At 44.4% G+C, this 18,181-nt stretch overlaps 1 protein-coding gene across 3 annotated transcripts in view; it reads left to right on the forward strand.

Annotated features, from left to right (window-relative positions):
- znf385c (zinc finger protein 385C) overlaps positions 1–18,181 on the forward strand; it is a 111,236-nt gene that overhangs the window by 53,290 nt on the left and 39,765 nt on the right. The window contains exon 1 of one of the 3 annotated variants that reach the window (XM_031867680.1): positions 12,894–13,302. The exons of the other annotated variants lie outside the window; for them this stretch is intronic. Within the exon in view, the coding sequence (XP_031723540.1) occupies positions 13,293–13,302 (10 nt within the window). The 5' untranslated portion in view covers positions 12,894–13,292. Of the gene's footprint in view, positions 1–12,893; positions 13,303–18,181 lie in introns of those variants that run through there. 3 annotated transcript variants of the gene reach the window in all.

Consider the following 18,181-nt stretch of genomic DNA (forward strand, 5'->3'; position numbering starts at 1 on the left):
TGTGTGTGTGTGTGTGTGTGTGTGTGTGTGTGTGTGTGTGCTTGTGGATATAATATTAACTCAGAGTCAATCCCTTTTGTCCTGTCAGAGAACTTACACCACAGAAAAAGAGGGCTGAAACAGATTTCTCTCATCCAGCAGATAAAACCTGATTTAATTTTTTCTACCATATTGTTCCTGTTGTCAATATGATACCTTCCAGATCTCTTCTAGCACAGAGAGCCTATCCTTCACAGGTTCACTGCAAGGATGGACATTTGTATTAAGAATGGGCTCTCAAGTGCAAAGTAAATCGGGCATTATTATCCCGACCAATGGATTGAAGGTTGTGTCAAGGTCCAGGAGTGTGTTGCTTATGAATATTACATGTTCCTCTCCAACTTCATTACACGCCACCCTGGTTTTCCAGGTAATGAACTGTTTCTCGTGTCAGAGAAGCAGGCGTACAAATAAATCCATGGATTTGAATCCCATGGAAAGTAAAGCAGTACGATAATGATCTCTTTCAAACCATTGTCTTGTTTGTTTTGGCACCTTCCAGAGTCATTTGTCAGAAAATCGGTGCAAAAGACAAGCCAACAAAGGCTCCTAACATGTGGGAGACAAACACACGCGCGGGTGGATGATGGCCTTGGCACCCTGTAGGGATGAGAGAGGCACACAGGAAGGGTGCGATCCCAGAGTACACAGTGGGAATCTCACGGGAGCATGGCAACGACATCCCCAGGCTCCTCCCCCCCTTGGGATACACAAATCCCACTTCCCTGGGCCCTCACCATGTTTTTCCCCTCTGAGGGTATACCTGCCAAAGTGATCCTGTGACATTCCTGCCAAGCCCCACACCTGCTCTACTGATATGTTTGGTTCCACTTGACACGGGAATCTGGCTGTATTTTGGATGCAAGGTGGCAGACAGGTTCTCCATTGCTTGTGAGACCTGGTTTACTGTGTGTGCCTTTTCCACATCTGTGTGTTTCTGTGTCGTATAAACAGTTGAAACCTTTCGTGAAAAGAAATCTGAGCAATACCCTCAGTGGTCTCAGAACAGAGTAGTGACTGTGAAAGAGAAGAGTAAATAAAGTAGTTGTCAGTCTGCATCCTCTCTTCCCCGCTCTGTCTCTCTAATCTGCATGCCTCTCCTTCCAGAGCTGTAATCAGGGGAAGGACCTCCAGCTGCTTAAATGATGGAGCTATTGTGCGGCTTCGTGTCATGACACACTATCATGCCCACAGTTGTTGCTCTCCTTTACCGCCATTTCTCTCCCTGCTCAGAATGACACGCACGTAGCCATGAAAATGATGCGAGACACATTTCACAGAAAAGCAGCTTTCCGGTTTCCTCCTCCGTCCCGGCTTGTCAGGAGCTGCGTTTAAAATGGCTGGCAGTTGCCACGCGGCAGTGTGGTGATTGTTTGGCGTGTACCGTGTGTCACCGCGACTCGCTATGTCAGGCTGCACCAATCATTTCCCACCAGTCAGATTAATCAGACACTCTTCAGAGGAGGCCACTGGTCACCATGTCTTCACCTCATGTGTCCTAACAGAAGCAGAGCTGATGAATGGGCCTGAGAAGCTGGAGGAGAGATGCAGTTTTTTTTATCTCGCCTTGGCCGCCCGATTCCCCCTCAGGCCATCGGATCACTCCGCACATCGCCCACACATTCTCAGCTTGCACAATATACAGCATTTTCATTTATAAAATATCAATCCTGCACATGTGTGTACACTTTTCAGGTGAAAACCCTCCAAATAAGTTCACATAGGTCATGTATCAATGATGATATTCTGTCTGATGGATCTCTTCCTGAGAACATTGTTGTTGTTTTAATACACATTAAGTACTGACAGGAGGTCGGAAGAGACGTTTTCCTATCGGGCCTATTTCCAGGTTATTTCCCACAACGGGGACCATTAATCCAGTGCTTATGTTTCAGTCAAGGTTAGATATATTGCTCCCTGTTCAGCAGCCCAGTATATTAGCAATTGCATTTATATCAGACAATTCTGCAGTTCACAATTCACGTCCAGTGCCAACGCAGGAAGTATCGGACCATCGTGCAGGAGACGTGAGTTGCACATTCACTTTTTTTAAACCCTCATCACAACCTTTTGTACCTCAGCTCTTTGCCAAAGCATGCGTTGAGAAGCTCCAGTCGCTGCAACCCTGTACCGGTTTGATCCCTTCTTTAAATTAGCTGATATTAGACTCATCCATGAAAGCAAAAGTAATCCAAGCCCTTAAGTGTTCATTGCCATGGTGAAACCTCTCAGAGTTTAAGCCTCAGTAACTCAGGGAGGGAAATTGTAAGCAACCCTTTTAGAAAACCTCCTTTAGGCGGGCGACTTTCTCTGTTCTATGGATTCATATCTGGAGTCCCTTACACACCAAAGTGGTTTTGGTATTGCAAACTACCTTCTGGTTTTGAGCATTAGACAATCCCTATATGAGTAAATGCTATTTGAATGAATAGAAAAGGGTTAACAGTGTATGAAATGAATATATCGAGTTAGAATCAAGGTTGCGGCCCGCCTACATAAGAAAATGATTTCTTCCTCAGCCTGAGAGGCTGTACACAGACCAACTTATGATCTGAGGTGAGAGACAGACAGGAAACCAATCAATACAAACACTCCAACATCATTCTCTGACTGCCCTCTCTTCAAGCTAATTAATCAATAATAGTGAATTAATATTGTGAGAGCGCGGTAGCATTATAGACTAATCTGAGCCCGACTCCCACCCCTCTCTTCTGGTGTGAAGAGAGAGGGAGAGCGCTGTAAGGGCAGGCAGAGAGCCGCCCACAGACGCTCAGTTTTGCAGCTTTGAACAAGAAGGCACAGTTTCCCTCTGCCTGCTCCTCTCTCCCTCCGCCCCCTAACGGAGCCCGTCTATCTGTGTATTGTCTCGCCATCACATTGACTCCTTGTCACTGCCTCTATCTATTATTCGAACTCTTCTGTCTGTCAGTCTCTCCTGCTCTCTGTTCCTCTCCACACTGTTAGCCTGTTTCTGTCAAACACTTTCTCATTCTGTGTCTCCTCGTCGGCCCCCCGCTCTTTATCCTCGACACTTGCTCTGTCTTATTGTAACAGGCATTTTATCATATGTAACCTCGCCTGCCTCTGTGTGCACACACCCCAGGTGTGTGTCTGTCCTGGGTCTTCTTGATGAGGAAAGTGCAAAGCGCACACACATGCACGCACACACACACACAGGTCCACGTCAGCATGAAAACCCACGCATATACACAAACAGATGGTGTGCAGGTGTAAGATGTGACATAGTCCAGATAACAGGCCACTGCCTCCTCCAGTCCACATTGCAATGTGACACAGCCGAGGCTGGATTCCAGTAACCGATGGGTTTGATTTGTGTCTATCTGCTAGTGTGCATGTGCTGTCTCTGGATAATCGGTCGTGTTTTGTATTTTTGACCTGTAGCAAGGCAACTAGACTTTAAATGAAATACAGTGTTTACCGGTTTTATGTTTGTTGGTTACTCTGCAATTATTCTCTGATTATGCTCATTATAACAGTTATGATTCATAACTCCTACCACAAACATACAGCTATCTTCATGCACCATTATGCCCTCTGATATGACTCATACTTGTACTGTAGTGACACAGTTACGCATGCATACACACTGGATTCGCACAGTGGTGCTCACACACTGTTGCCGTGGCTTGTTCTCCACAGTACGTGTGTTAGTTTATTTGTGTGTGCGGAGGAGGGGGGGGGGGGAGTTGCAGATTGTGCTCGGTCCAGTAGACCCCTCCCAGTCAGAGCGGAGCTGTCTCAGCGCGTCAGCATTAGACTCTCGTGGCACCCTCATCCGCCCCAACAGTCAGCCAAAGGAAATGATGGGACGTGAAACTGCCCGCAGCAGCCATGTGACCCGACGTGCAGGGACAAGCGGGCAGTCAGAAGGGTGGGGGGGGTGTTGGATGTGATGGGCAAAAACAGGGAGGCAGCAGGGTGATGTGTCCTCACAATAGCAGAGGCAGAAAGCATAGTTCAGATAGGACTCGCGACACCTTTGCACACACGCAAACATGCACAGACAAATCTCACACGCATGTAGAGAGCCAAACACAGTCGCACACAAACGGTGACATTGGGTGGAGGGCCACGACTGCTGTAATATTTTACTCGGTTGAATGGCAGTGAAATGAATCTCAGCATGCCTGGCTGTAGACCTTTAGGATCGTGCCGTTGTCTTTAACTCCACATGCTTCTGCTGCCACAGCCAAACACGCACACATACACAAACATGGACCCACACACAAATGCACACTGGTCTGTCCAATGAGAATGTGGCACAGACAAAGAAAGCAGCCACGACTGTGAGAAGACTGTAAATACATAGCCGGTGTAAAAAGCTGTTTAGTCTATTATTAACTGTCTACTCATGGTTGTTGTTAGTGAATGCTTTATTGTTTGGTGAATGCAGCCAATATTGTGTTCAAAAGGAACAATATTAAGAAATATTAAAATGATTCAATACAAGACCAGACATGTTAAGGAATATATGCGTATAAAAATGCTTTATATACAAACAATACTGAATTCAATTTTGAATGGATGTTTTTTTCGTGGTATACCTGATGCAGCTGGTCTGATTAACTGTTCAGTGATGTGTTTGATCATGTTTTTGTAGATGTTATTGAATTAGATCTCAAAACAAAATATGCCAAACCAAAAATGACATTTTTACCGAAAGTTCCTCCTAGGTTATGGGGCCGGGTGGGGCTCTAACTTGGTCTTGGTGTGAAGGGAGAGGACAGGGCAGCATGCACATAGTTTTCCACGGTCCTGACCCTATAGCCTTTCACATTTATGCCCCTTTTTTACAGATTTTCCAGGCCTACCATCAGCTGTGTCAGACAGGGCAGAGTGAACCTCCAGTGTTTCCACTGGGCCATCCGTGGCTCAGTGCATACCTCCCAGTGGATTTCTTTCCCCTCTCACCTTCAATATCCCCTCTCATCCCTTTAGATGAAACCGCATCTCAAATCATAGCTGTTTCTCCTCTCTGTGCCTCTTTTTCCTTACGCTGTCTGATGGTCACATTGTGTAAATCTCATGGAGAATGCTTTTTTTGTAGTACTCAGTTTTTACCGTCATTTCAGCTGCAGTTTTGATGCGGGCGCACACAGTAACCACACTACAGCTGTGATGTCTCTCTGTGGCGGTTTCAAGAGTAAATGATCCTCTAAAGCACAAAGCTTTGTTCACAAAAGTGCACGTTCAAACCATGGCGATGTAACGCTCATCCTTACATCAAACAGATACACATGATCAACACATGCAGGGGTTTAGCTGTTGTAGTTTAGTGTCTAAGAGACCCCTACGGCCCCTTCCTTGCTTTCACTTTACCTAAATAAATGCTAAGTTGACCTTGCTGATTGTGAGGACGGTCACCAGCCACATTTATTATGTCTGTCAACTCTGAATAGCCTTATCTTCAGTGTACAAAGCAGCATTCTGCCACTGCAGTGACTCTGCTTTCCTTTATCTCAGTGGACGAGCACACTCGCTGTCTTATTGTATTATTTATTGGACCCGAAGACACAAGCTCTTCAAGGTGAATACCACCTAAATGTACAAATATGTTGGTGAGTGCTGTGACTGTATGTATTCACTATATTTTTATATGTACACTCTGACAACCAATATGTATTATCCCAAATTATTAGCCCTTTGTTTTTACCTTGATTTTACTTTTAAAAAATTGGTTAACGAGTTTTTAATTTGTAGGCAGAAAAAGCTAGAAAATTGTATGCACATGTAGACATTTACGTATTTTCTTCTTCTTTTTTATACTTTATAGAGCAGGGCACTCTCATCTGTATGTGTGAACGTGACTCACCCTGCAAAAAGCAGAGAGAAAGAGTCTAATATGTGGTAATGTACAGCCTGGAGCCACTCCACTGATAATGAATAAGAGATTGATTTTTTGGCCTCATTCAATGTAGCAACATGCACTGTAATCTTTTGTGTATTTTCCAAATGACTCAAGTAGGAGCTCCACTTCAACCTGACAATACAGAGTAAAGCAGTCTTCCATTTCTGCCTTCAAGGAATACTCATGAACGTATACGCTGAGATAGTCTGAACTCCACTAACATCTAACAACAATGCATTTCAAGTCTAAGATTTAACGCACGTTAAACGCAATTTAACGTGTGTAGGTTTACATTTAGGGACAATTCTGTTGGGACATGTACTGTGTCACTATTCTGCGTTCCCATCACTTATAGACGGCTCTGTTTGGGACTGTCTGAGCTTGGGGAAGTGGCTCAGAGCCGCACTTTATCGGAGGTGGGGAACTTCTTTCCTATGTGCAGCGACACGGATGAATTCACATTGAAAAAAAAAAAAAGTCAAACGTATAAACCCTTTAATTACAGTTTGGAGTACCAAGGCAGTAATTAAGGAATAAAATACAATCCGGCATTATTCATTTATTGTACAGCATTAGTCACTGTCGCTGGCCTTGGAATGGGAGAGTGAAAGATAGAAGAGTTGCAGTGTAACACACTGATTCAGAATACAATTTAAACAATTTAAAAATGAAGGAAAACAAGCGACACACTTAAGGTTGATTTGTAGTTGCACATTTAAGCCGATATCAGTCATGAGCTGTTTTCCTGGAAGCATTTCAGAGATGGCAAAGCACAAGACGGCCAGGTTCAACATACATTTTTCATAGTGCAATACCTAATTTTCACACGGATCTTCCATTCAGTCAAAGCGTCCGGTTATTCTTGGCAGCAGTTACGTCAGTGTGACTGAAGACGCCCTTGTGTTTCCTTTTCCACTTGAAGCACGAAGCAGACATTAGGATTCCCACCTGTCTTTTCGTTGCCCTCAGCCAGCAGTTTCCCATCTCTGTTTCACACTCCCTCACCTCCTTCTCATCTCGCTCCCCTCCTTCATCTTCCACTTGTGAAACCAAGCCTAGGCAACGAAACACATTGATGATTTATTTATGTTAGGGAACCCATCTTCCCCTCTTTCCTTACAACTCTCTTTTCCTCCGTGACGCACACACTTTTGCTCCGTCTCCTCTTGTTGTCTGTCTGTGAAACCATATTTGACAGTAATGCTAAATGTCCTCTCTCCTGTTGTGATGGGATGAGGAATGTGCAGGTGGAAGAGCTCTCTCACACACACAAACACACACACACACACCTCTCCTCTGCAATGTCATGACAGCTCTGGGGGTTAACTCTCATGATCAAGGTATTTGACACTATCTGCACAACCTTTTATAAAGAAACACAATGTGTAAAGTCCCACTAGGTAACAACATTTTAGTAACAGACATATGTTAGTTATTTTAAGTGCATTAGATCAATCATTTCAAATACTATCAGCTCAACATATCTGCTGTAGCCAGGGTTATTTTTGGAACAACTTACTGCACAGCGACTGTTGGCTGCATACAATCTCGCCAACTACCACCCACGACATCCACGTCTTGTGTTAACAGTGGAAACCTGGTGAATCAATACCTTATGTTATCTGTTCATGTCAAATCTTACTCATAAGCCAAACTGATAGGACTGGGCCTGGCCATGTATTATTTATAGTTTCTTACAATAATATGGTTCCTAGTCAGCATACTTCACAAGGAGTTGGATGTACGCTTTTCTTAATGGCTCATAAATAATCAATCATAACTGCTTTATAGATCAAGTATTTAAAGAACAGTGTCTGGGTTGCCAGGCTGTTAAATAAAATGCCTTCTTCCAGCATAACTTCCTTTGTCATTTAATCCAGCTCTTAAATTCAGCATGCCCATCACCACTTGCATTCTGTAAAACAGCTGAACAGCATCAAAATCCATTTATTAACAAGTTATTACTGAAACACTCCAGATGTGATGGATTATTACAACTATCTGAAAAGACAAAGGAGGAGGGTGTATTCCTGCGTTGTAAATGTTGCATTAATAACTTGTTAATGTGCTCTGCAGCTCCTTTACAGCAGATAAGTAGTGGTGAATAAAATAATGGCGGAGGACAACTGGGTTTTTCACAACCAAATGTTGTTCTTACCAATGGACTGTTTCTTATTTATGAATCAATAACAAATGATTTGTTAAACATTTTAAACGATTTGTTTCGAGAGAGTTTCTCTTGGGGTCCAATTGACATAAAACCTACACAATGTCACTATGTTTAACATACTGTATGTTTCTTTTTGTCAAGCAAAAGCCAAACATATTTGAACGATACATACAGAGACCACATAGAAAACATGAACTATTTGATTATTTGATAACGAAGCTTTATGGTCACCTCTGTATTTTATCACCTTCATCAATTGTGTCCCATTTGTGGCAGAGGGAAGTTACCAAGTCAAAGCTTTTCTACATATTGGGTTTTAAAAAAGGTCAGAAGAAGAGAAAAAAAAAATAGGCAAAGGAAAAAATATATATTTTTGCAATTATTTTGATCCTTTTTGCACATATGGCAGTGGGGTGTGTGGGACCCCAAACGATGAGGACGAAAACTCAATCTCAACAAAACACAAGGGTAAGGCGAACTCTAACTCTATCCAACTTCTCAGTTGAAACAATGCTTGTTGCAACAGAGTCATACATCTTTCAGGGGCACACATGAGTAATGTGCAAGTTGACCAACAACATAATCACCTAAAACACACCCTGTTAGGGTTGCCTTCAGGTGCTGTTATATATAAGTGGGCATCTTACGCTGTCACCCTTAAGCATCTGTCTTTCTTGTCCACCCATCTTCAAATTACTTTCGCTGCTCACAGTCGCCCCTCTAAGTCCTCCTGCAACCTCCTGTCAGTCTTTTTCTGTCACTTAGTTAGTTAGTCTCTCTGTCAGTCAGTCAGCCGGCCGAGCCGTTACGCTCCGAGGGTGTTCACGCCCAATGCTCTTCAATTCATTTGTTTGTTTGTCAGAGAAAGAGGGTGAGAGAAGTGTGGGAAGGTTTTGGTCTAGTGAGGAAAACAAAAAACAAATATGCCAATGAAGTAAGCAAATTGCTGGAGGGACTGAGAGAAAGGGAGATAGATGGAGAGAGATGTCAATTTAGAGAGTGAGAGCTCAGCTTAGTGTCAGCTTTTCTAAAAGAAGTGTGAGAAAGAGAAGTAAGAATGTGCAGAGTTTACTTTTAGACAAAGATGTTACTTTACATTGAGAGAGGAAGAGAGCGAGAGAGAGAGAGGGCTGATGGTTTCGGGAGAAAGGGGTGAGACTGAAATCTGTTAGTTTAGAGAGGGGTGGGACTGAGAGAGCGAGAAAGGAAAATTGTTAGTTTAGAGCGAGAGAGTCGGGGGAGAAAGATAGATGACTGTTCGCCTTGTGTGCTGCTGCCAGTCATTACCTAGCCGGGCCTCAGCGGCAGGTTGGCAGCGCCAGCTCTAATTGAGGAGGCCGGTGGCTTGGAACAGCAGAGAAAGAGGCAGGGCGAGCTTTCCTCTTTGATGGCTCATAAATTACCCTGTCACTCATTACACCCTGGCATGTGGTTGGGATAAAAAAAAAGAAAAACACCATTTCCAAAGACATTTGCATTTGTCACAAGTTCCTGTACAAGCAGAAGCTCATAAAGCCTGGCTGTGTACATGTTCAATATTTAGTTTTATGTATGGTGAATGTCCAGATGAATTCTGTGCAATGTTGTTTGCCTGCAGAATAAAAAAACATAATCTTCAGCTATGCATCAATATCCATTAAAACCCAGGGGAGTGGCAACAGCATGTTTAGTGAACCACACAACTCCCCAACCCCCATTCCCGCACTCTCATACGCACAAGCTCATCAAACACAGCTGTGTCACTTTCATCACGCTCTTGCTTTTTTCCGCCGCATATTGGAAAACAAAAAGGTGGACATTGGGAAGCTGTCACGCCATGACAGGTATTGATCAGGCTGCTGCTGAGAGACAGAGAGATGAGCTTCACATCAGCACCAGGGAGAGAGAGAGGGCTTCTGGTGATGTGTTGCCATCTGTTAATGACTAAAGCAAGTTGGGATGTGAGGAGAATGTGGGCAAAAGAGGGAGGGGGAGGTGGGTGGGAGGATGTCGTAGAGATGCCCAGATGCCACCGCTAAAAAGATGTCACACGGCATTAGTCTCGCACGGCGCTGTCATCTTCTCAGGTGACGGCAGCTATCTCCATATTCCACGCTTCCTCTTCCTTCCTCCCCTCAGGTCTCGTGTCCCCGCTGTCACGCTGTCCCGGAGCACCCAACAGCTCCCCGCCGCCCTCTCCCACCCATCCATATACCCCACCCCACAGCCCATCCACCCCCAACCAACCGTGGTGACTGCGCAGGCACGCAACAGCGAACACACACACTGCATGATAATCACAAGCTGCTCACCTCTTCTGTAGTTTCCACCTTACCCTCACCATCCTCAAAATCACATATGCGGTGTAAACAGACATCTAGGTTTCTCTACATCTGTCACATTTATCACAAATCTTGTGCGTTATTTCTAGTATTGAAATCCAGCATTGAATCCTGTTTGTGATTGCAGACATAAAACACAAGAATAAACAATTTTGTAAGAGTTGAGTGTGACTGCTTGACCTTCTCTACTCCCCAGGGTCTGGCCCTCGTCACCATAGGTACTGTGCTCTCAGCAACTCAGTAAATACCGTTAGTTTTAACAAAGTCCACCAGCGCTAGCTGCAGATTCGCCATCACTCTCAAGAACAGAAACGATCACGTTGGAGATTATTTTGGGCTGACATGACATGCATTACAGTACTTGCACCATGGCAACTTCAAATAAGCGAGCATATTTTACCATGACACAGTTTTAAAGACTGTCAAACTATCACAGTCTCTCAGCTGGCTGAACAGTGTGAACATTATGAACTGTATGTGGCATTACTTAACAGTTTTCTTCCTTCTTGGCAAATCTTGCCTTAGCCGTTTATAAGAATAACACAATTTTAAGTCAAATTTTGAAGTTAAATTTGAAGTTATACTACAATAATGCCTGGAATATGTTCCCTGGCAACATTATAAGTGGGACATTTATGCGCTGCATGTGAGTCATAGGGATCCCGGTGGGCATTTCAAAGTGCAGGACTTTGACACCAGAGACATCGACTTGTGGCTAAGTTTAGGCAACAAAAGCAGCTTTTGGTTGAGGTCACAGAAAGACTGTGGTAACCCAGTAGCATTATGATTTACTCATCAAAAAATGTTATTTGAGGTTTGTAGATTAGTAAAGGTGCAGAGGTAATATGGCCCATGTATTCCAACTCCACTGGAGTGACCGTCTTTTAACATATAGAACAAATCGGTTGGAATAAAATCATCTTGGCTGAGGTTGACTGATGCAAAGCTGGGAGCCAATCCCGTGTTTCTAATTAGCCCCGGCTCTGGTGTGCCAGCCAGCCGACCGACGGTTGGCATGAGGCAGCAGGACAGCTGCACCAGTGTCCTTCACTCTGCCCCAGGGGAGAGTCTCTGGGTCCATTGCTGCCTCTGTGAATGGCAAGAAACAGAACCCTGGATCAGAGGGGAAAGGTAGCTCACACCCCACGTAACACTCTGTCGGGACCAATATTTCATGTTTAAAGGGAACTCTCCATCAGCAATCTGATCTCTACCACCCCTCACTGCCGCCACGCTCCACTTTCACACTTGCAGTGTGAAACCCTGTGGAGCAGCACTCTCACTACACAATAACAAACTGACTGATAAACAGCATAATGAGTAGGTTATTGTTATGCAAGTATGAAATTAGAACATTCCAATGCACAATGGAGACGGCAGATGAATCATTATTAATTCTGGTTGCACAGTGCATGTCGGCAACAATCGAGACACATTTTTGAAGGCCTTTTTCCCCACAACGATGACATGATCACAGCAGCACCAGCAGGCATTTTTGCCAAACCAGCAAAAGAGGGAAAAGAGCAGCAAGAGATAAAGGCAGAGAAAGACAGAGTGAGAGGCAAGTGTACGATTAGATGGATACACAGTTTGAGGAGAGGAGAGAGAGAGAGGAGGAAGGAGAAGAAATGGGGAAAGAAGGGGAAATGAACTAAGAGCTGGAGAGAGGCAGAGAGGGAGCAATTTAATGCTGTAATGAAGTTCCTGATAGCACCCTGGGAGATGTGCTTTGGAGTAGCTCCAGGGCAGCTTAGCATTGCACCGAGGCTCTTAAACCCACTATCTATGCTTCCACACACACACACACACAGACACACACACACACACCGTTTGAACAAATAGAAATTTAATACGAGCAGGCTCTCTGTGCTCTCGAGCCAATTCTGAATCCCCGAATATGTGTCAGCTCCACCAAATTATGCATCGACAAGAAGAGACACAAAGGAGGAGCAGACTGGTAAGAGAGATGGCTGTGAGAAACCATCACTTGCATCACTCTCCCGTCGCTCTCACTCACACACTGACATGCACAAATGCAAGCTACCTTGACAAGTATACACACATCATCCTTATGAGAGCACGAATGGAAATCTGTCTCAGAAAATATTCTTTTCTTCTTTCCCTTAATGTTTACAGTGCTGCTATCATGCTTCTGCCACCTGAAGCCGCTCGATGCTTCCCACTGCACCTGTTGTTTTTCTTTTCCCACTCTCTTCTTTGACTGCATGGCGGGGCAAACGTATCTCTTGAATATCAGTTGCAGTGCTGACCTGTGAGACAGTAAGTTTGACAAGAGGGCTAATGTGGTGCCAAGTTGTAAAGGTATGAAGACTGTGGGGAAAAAAGCAGCTAATTTTCCCATCTGTGCATTCCTGTCAAGATAAAAAAGGTTCCCACTGAGAGGAGGAGGGAGAAAGAGGTAAGACTACAGAGAGGAAGGGATGACGAGGAGAGAGGACTCAGAGAGAGACAGAGAGAGAGAGAGAGAGAGAAGGAACAGGCAATTACACCCAGCCCCTCTCCAACAGACCCATTCCTCGCCTCCTTCAGGCCAAGCGCAGCAGCAGCACGAGCAATAGGATTTAACTGAGGATAACGCGCAGCAATAGGATCTGAGATTTCTCGGGGATTGGCCGCCAAAGACGGAGGAAAAAAGGATATAGTATCGCAAAGAAATAGTTGTCATTACAGAGTCAAGAGAGGTGAACATGTCAATCTGAATCGACTCCGATAGATTCCGTGGCTCTTTACAACTACTGGACGCCTTTCGGTTCGCACCTGTGCGTCGTGCATGTCCTCTTTCTCTGGGGATAAAAGTGCGTAAAATTGATACAGTTTTTACGCACGGTGACACGCCGAGCTGGAGAGACTCGGATACGGTCCTGGACGCACGATGCTGATCGGTAAGTGTTCAATACTCCACTCTTTACCGGTGATGATGTGGTTGCGCTGCCTATAGTTAACCCTATGACACATTTATGAAGGGTTCCATAAATATCACGAGTGATGTCCATGTGGATGTTATAGAAATGTTGCAGCGGTATTATTGGTAATAATGTTCTTATTCGGTCACCCTAAACCAAATAAAGTATCTGACATTAAAACACATCAATAAGAGGAACAGGCGGACTGAAAGTCGCTGTCAGGAATATTAGAAATACTGATGATGAAGTAATTAATCGGGCGCTCATGCTGCGCGGTCAAAAAGAGTCGTTTTATGATGGGATTTTGAGCGGAATGTATCAATACTTTAGGTCATGTAGTCGTTTACACGTCACTGTAATGGTCACCGCATAATTTAATCTGTATCGATCCAGTTTTATGAGGCTCAGAAATAGATCCCGATACCCAAATGTGCGCGTCCTGACTGGTGCGGAGTTACGGACACCTGAGCCTCCTTAGTCCTTCTCATCCCCCTATAGCAGGAGGTTTATTTTTATATTGGGAAATAGAGCATATGGATTTGGCAAATTAATAATGAGAATGTTGAATTTGTCTCTTCTGAAAAGTGAGAAAGTCGGAAAGAATCCGGACTGCCGATAGTAGGCCTATCTGACCTGCATGTCACCTGCAGCTCTCAATGGAATTTAACGACTACGTCGATGAGAAAATAATCAGCAAATTTGTATTTACGCTCAAAATGGATAGTGATAGAATTATTGTCTGTTAAATCAGAACTGATTTGTGTGAAACAGGGTTATGGGAGTTTATGCGCAGAGGATGACAGAACAGCGCGATGTGTAAAGGATTTTTCTTTAATGGAATATTTTTGCATCTTTTCTTGATAATATATAGAGTCAAAGACGTGCTTCTAACGTAATGGTTTTACACTTATTTATTTCACAGAGAGACTTCAGACAATTACTTGTTCATTTGTTTTTATTAATAAGATTGATCAACATGCCTTGACTTATTATTAAAGTAGTGAGGTTTCCTAACGGTGGAGTAAAAAAATCTTGACGATATTCGAAACTTTTGATTTGATTAATTTGGCATAGCTGACAATGAGAAAAAAAGACCCAGTAAATCCAGAATAGAGAACTTCTTCACTTCGTTTGCATAATGAACTCCATCTCATCTCTGATTATATCAGAGAATGAAGGTGTACATTTATCTGTGTGAGCTAAATTGAGGGATGGAGCTACTTAACCTTCTCTTTCTTTCTCCCTCCAAAATGTACCAATTGTCATCGGGCTCTGAGCATTGAGCCGTTTCGGACATTTCAGCGTAGAAAGAAATAGAAGACCGAAGAGTATTTAAAAAAAGTGAAAATTACGAGATTATTACAAAGGTCTTAAGGGGATACGCTGATAGTTGTGCTTACTGATTTGTAATGGTTATACACTCACTCAGACAAAAACACACAGGTACACCAGGCCGCTGGATGTGATGGATCTGGCTATAGGTGAGATTGTGGGGCGCTTTGAGATATCGGTGCTCTTAAAATGGCTCCAGCACATGCGGGCCAATGACTCATGCAAATGGATGCCACATTAGCATTTCTCCAGATATTTACTCCTCCCAAACGCCACTTCCCAATCCCTCCGCCAGTGAGCGTGGATGTATACGCGGGGCACCAAAGCCTTCAGTGTTGAGGTGTTTCACTGAAAATGTTGTCTTCATGTGCTCTCCCTATCGCCCTTTTAGTCAGCTCATAAAAGTGCAGCTCTAATGTCAAGTGGAGCCCTAACAGGCCTTTGTCTTGTGCTGATTTCAGCATGGCCATTATGTCGTCTTAAAAGGCACTTGGTGGCTCACAAGGGAGCTCTGTGGCTGCATCAGCTTCTTCTCAGTACCACATAACAGTTACTTGACGACGACGGCCATGATAATTCACCGTGTTGTTGCCTTTTGAGAGACAGGGCTCCGTTCCTATTCAGTATTGACTTGAGGAGGAAAAAGAGCTGGTGGTGGGGGATCAACCTTGTCTCACTTTACCCATCCGTCCGTGACCCCCCGCCGCCTCCCCAGGCAGGAGACAGGTTGTGGGGCTGTGGGAGGGCTGATTATAGGCCTGTCCCTCTGGGAGTGGGTGCCATGCTTCCTCTTCCACCCCCTTTTTTATCTGCAGGATCTGATGTGTGTGTGTGTATGTGTGTGTGTGTGTGTGGAGGGGGGTGGTTGGGAATGCATGGGAGACGGGGTTAATCTCTGCTAAACAGGGTCCCGAGTCAGGACTAATTACAGGGGGTTAGGGTTACAGTCCGAGACCGTAGGGGGCTGGGCACATCCTGAAAGCAGGGCTGTGAGAGATTGATGAAAATAAGTACAACGGCAATGAAAAGCAGTGTTGTTTCTTAGAGAAAGACGAGCGTAATGATAGCATACGTATAGACCAAACAGGCAGTTCTCGACCTTGAGGCGTCTGTGTCCGCTTGCCCTTGCCCTTCCAGCTTAAATGTGTAGAGGCTGGAGGGGTTCTCAAGCAGTGGGCAGCAATAGCACGTCTGTTTGAAGTGGTTGTGCAGGTGGGGGGGGGGGGGGGTGTAAATGAGGGAGTTAATTAAAAGGCCGCACTGTTGCACTGAGGGTTTTGCTCCACTTCCCACCAACTCCACATCTGCACCATCGGCATCTCAGACGAACACGCTCTTCCTCGAGTGGTCTCTCGGGTTAAAGCAGCTGGGCCTGTGTGTGTGTGTGTGTGTGTGTGTGTCTGTGTCTGTGCACATGCAGGCAAAAGCAAAGTGTGAGAGGCAATGAGACATTATGATGGATGGATCTCCTGAGCCTCCCGTCTCTTTGTTCATCCCTCGTGAGCCAGAGGGATGAAGGTGGCAGCTCTCCAGCTCCTGCTCCTGCTCAACCCATTTCAACCTTCTCTCTCTCACTCAAACACACACACACACACACACACACACACACACACACACAGCAGAGACAAATAACCCACTGCTCTATTAGCTCAGCAAACACCTCACCTCAAATGACAAATATGTAGCCACACTGACTTTTTTATTTTTCATTAGCTCTGCTCCTATTAGTCTGTCATCTCAGTAAAGACTCCTGTGAGAGTGAGAGGAATGTCTCCAACTACCACTAACTGTATAATATATTATTTCATACTTATTGTTTCTCATCTCACTGCATTTTATATGCTGTCCCACTGGTGTAAGGTTCTATTCCACTTTTATGCAGTTGTCGATGCATGCGTGTGGCTCTTTTTCACTTTAATGTGCCAGTCAGCCATTGCTTGCAGGGAACAGGAACAGTGGGACGTGTTATCGCTCCAAAACTCAATTTTTTTAAAGTCCTGCTGTAGTCACTGTTCTTGATCTTGGTTTATCTCTCCCTGTAGAGATCAGTCCAGGAGGTGATGTGAGTTGTAAAGGAGGATTCCATTCATAGAAGCTCTCACAATGTTGCATATCATCAACCTCTGATGCTCAGTGAATTTCCAGGAGTTGTTTCATGATTAAGTGCTGGTATTCGAGCGAGAGTCTAGCCTTCAATACTCATATTAAGTGTCTTATAGAAGCACATTGTCTTTTGAGGTTGTTGTGGAAAAATAACGATATCTGACTCTCTGATGGATTTCTTTCTGTATGATTGTATTTTGTTAAAGTGGAACTCCACCGATCCTACACACCAAAGCAATGTTTACAGGTCTGCACATGGGAACAAAGTTGCATGAAGCCTGCACAAAAGAGGAAGCTGCACAACAAAAATCGAATGCATTTCGCCCAAGTATGAAAATGAAAGAAATTTTTGGGGTGTGAAGTTAAAGAGAAGTTAGCTTTCCAGATCTCTATCGCCCGCTCCTTATCTCGTTTAGGCGGCAGGTTTTGATAAGTGTGGAATAAAAAAAGGCAACATCTCTGCTTCTGCTTCATCGATTTTGCCAATCCGACTATAGGTTACAGGGGTGAAATGCTAGGTTGATGTAGTTTTCGTTTAAATATGGAACAGCGTTCCACGTTTGTATTGAATTTATTCGATTATTTTTGTGTCTGTGTTTTATCCCTGAAAATGGGGAAATACCCTGAATGAGTTGCTGGACTTTGCTTTATCTCTTTACCAAACTCCACTGTCACTGGTACAACATCTATGTGAAGCTGAATGTGTTTGAGTGTTAAAGCTTCTTTTGTGTGAATTTTATTCAGAAGGGCTTGGAGAGCAGGGTGAGTGGGTGGACTGATGCAGAGACAATAATTAGACCTGTCTACATGGACTTGCCGGCGCCTTTCAGACAGGTCAAAGGTCAGAAAAGAGCAGAGGTCACGAGTTAATGAAGCTGGCGAAACATGACCTATTCAGTGCTAGTTTTCCCTGATCTCCATAGATATTCATGAGATCCCTTTTTTAGTTTTCACACACACACTTGTATGTTCTTTGTATAGTGGTGGAGGGCATTGTTGTAGTCAAACCACCTGAAACGAGACAATGTCATGACAAGGACCAGAGTGTTTTTGTGCTTTTGCACGTACAGCGTTTGTATGTTTGTATGTGTCCCTTTCTGGCCTTGGGGGGCGGGGGGCTTGTGTGTGAGTGACAGTTCAAGTAATTTCACTGAAGTGACAGCATGGGTTTGATTGGCCCGCCTGCTGGAGTGAAGGCTTCTGGATGCTGAGAGCTGCAGGCATACGTGAGGCCCAGCGGGAGCTCTGACAACATGAGAAATGGTCCCGCGCTGCACTCGGCAACAAAACCTCACCACTTAGCCTCTCTTTCCCCGGGTGCTAAGGCTAAAGATGGAGACCTTGAAGGGAAGCAGCAGCACATCATCTCCCAGTGCTGTGTGTGTGTGTGTGTGTGTGTGTGTGTGTGTGTGTGTGTGTGTGT

Source organism: Anarrhichthys ocellatus, unplaced genomic scaffold (assembly GCF_004355925.1).
Source record: "Anarrhichthys ocellatus isolate YVR2014 unplaced genomic scaffold, GSC_Weel_1.0 scaffold40, whole genome shotgun sequence".
In the NCBI taxonomy this organism is placed as follows: Eukaryota; Metazoa; Chordata; class Actinopteri; order Perciformes; family Anarhichadidae; genus Anarrhichthys; species Anarrhichthys ocellatus.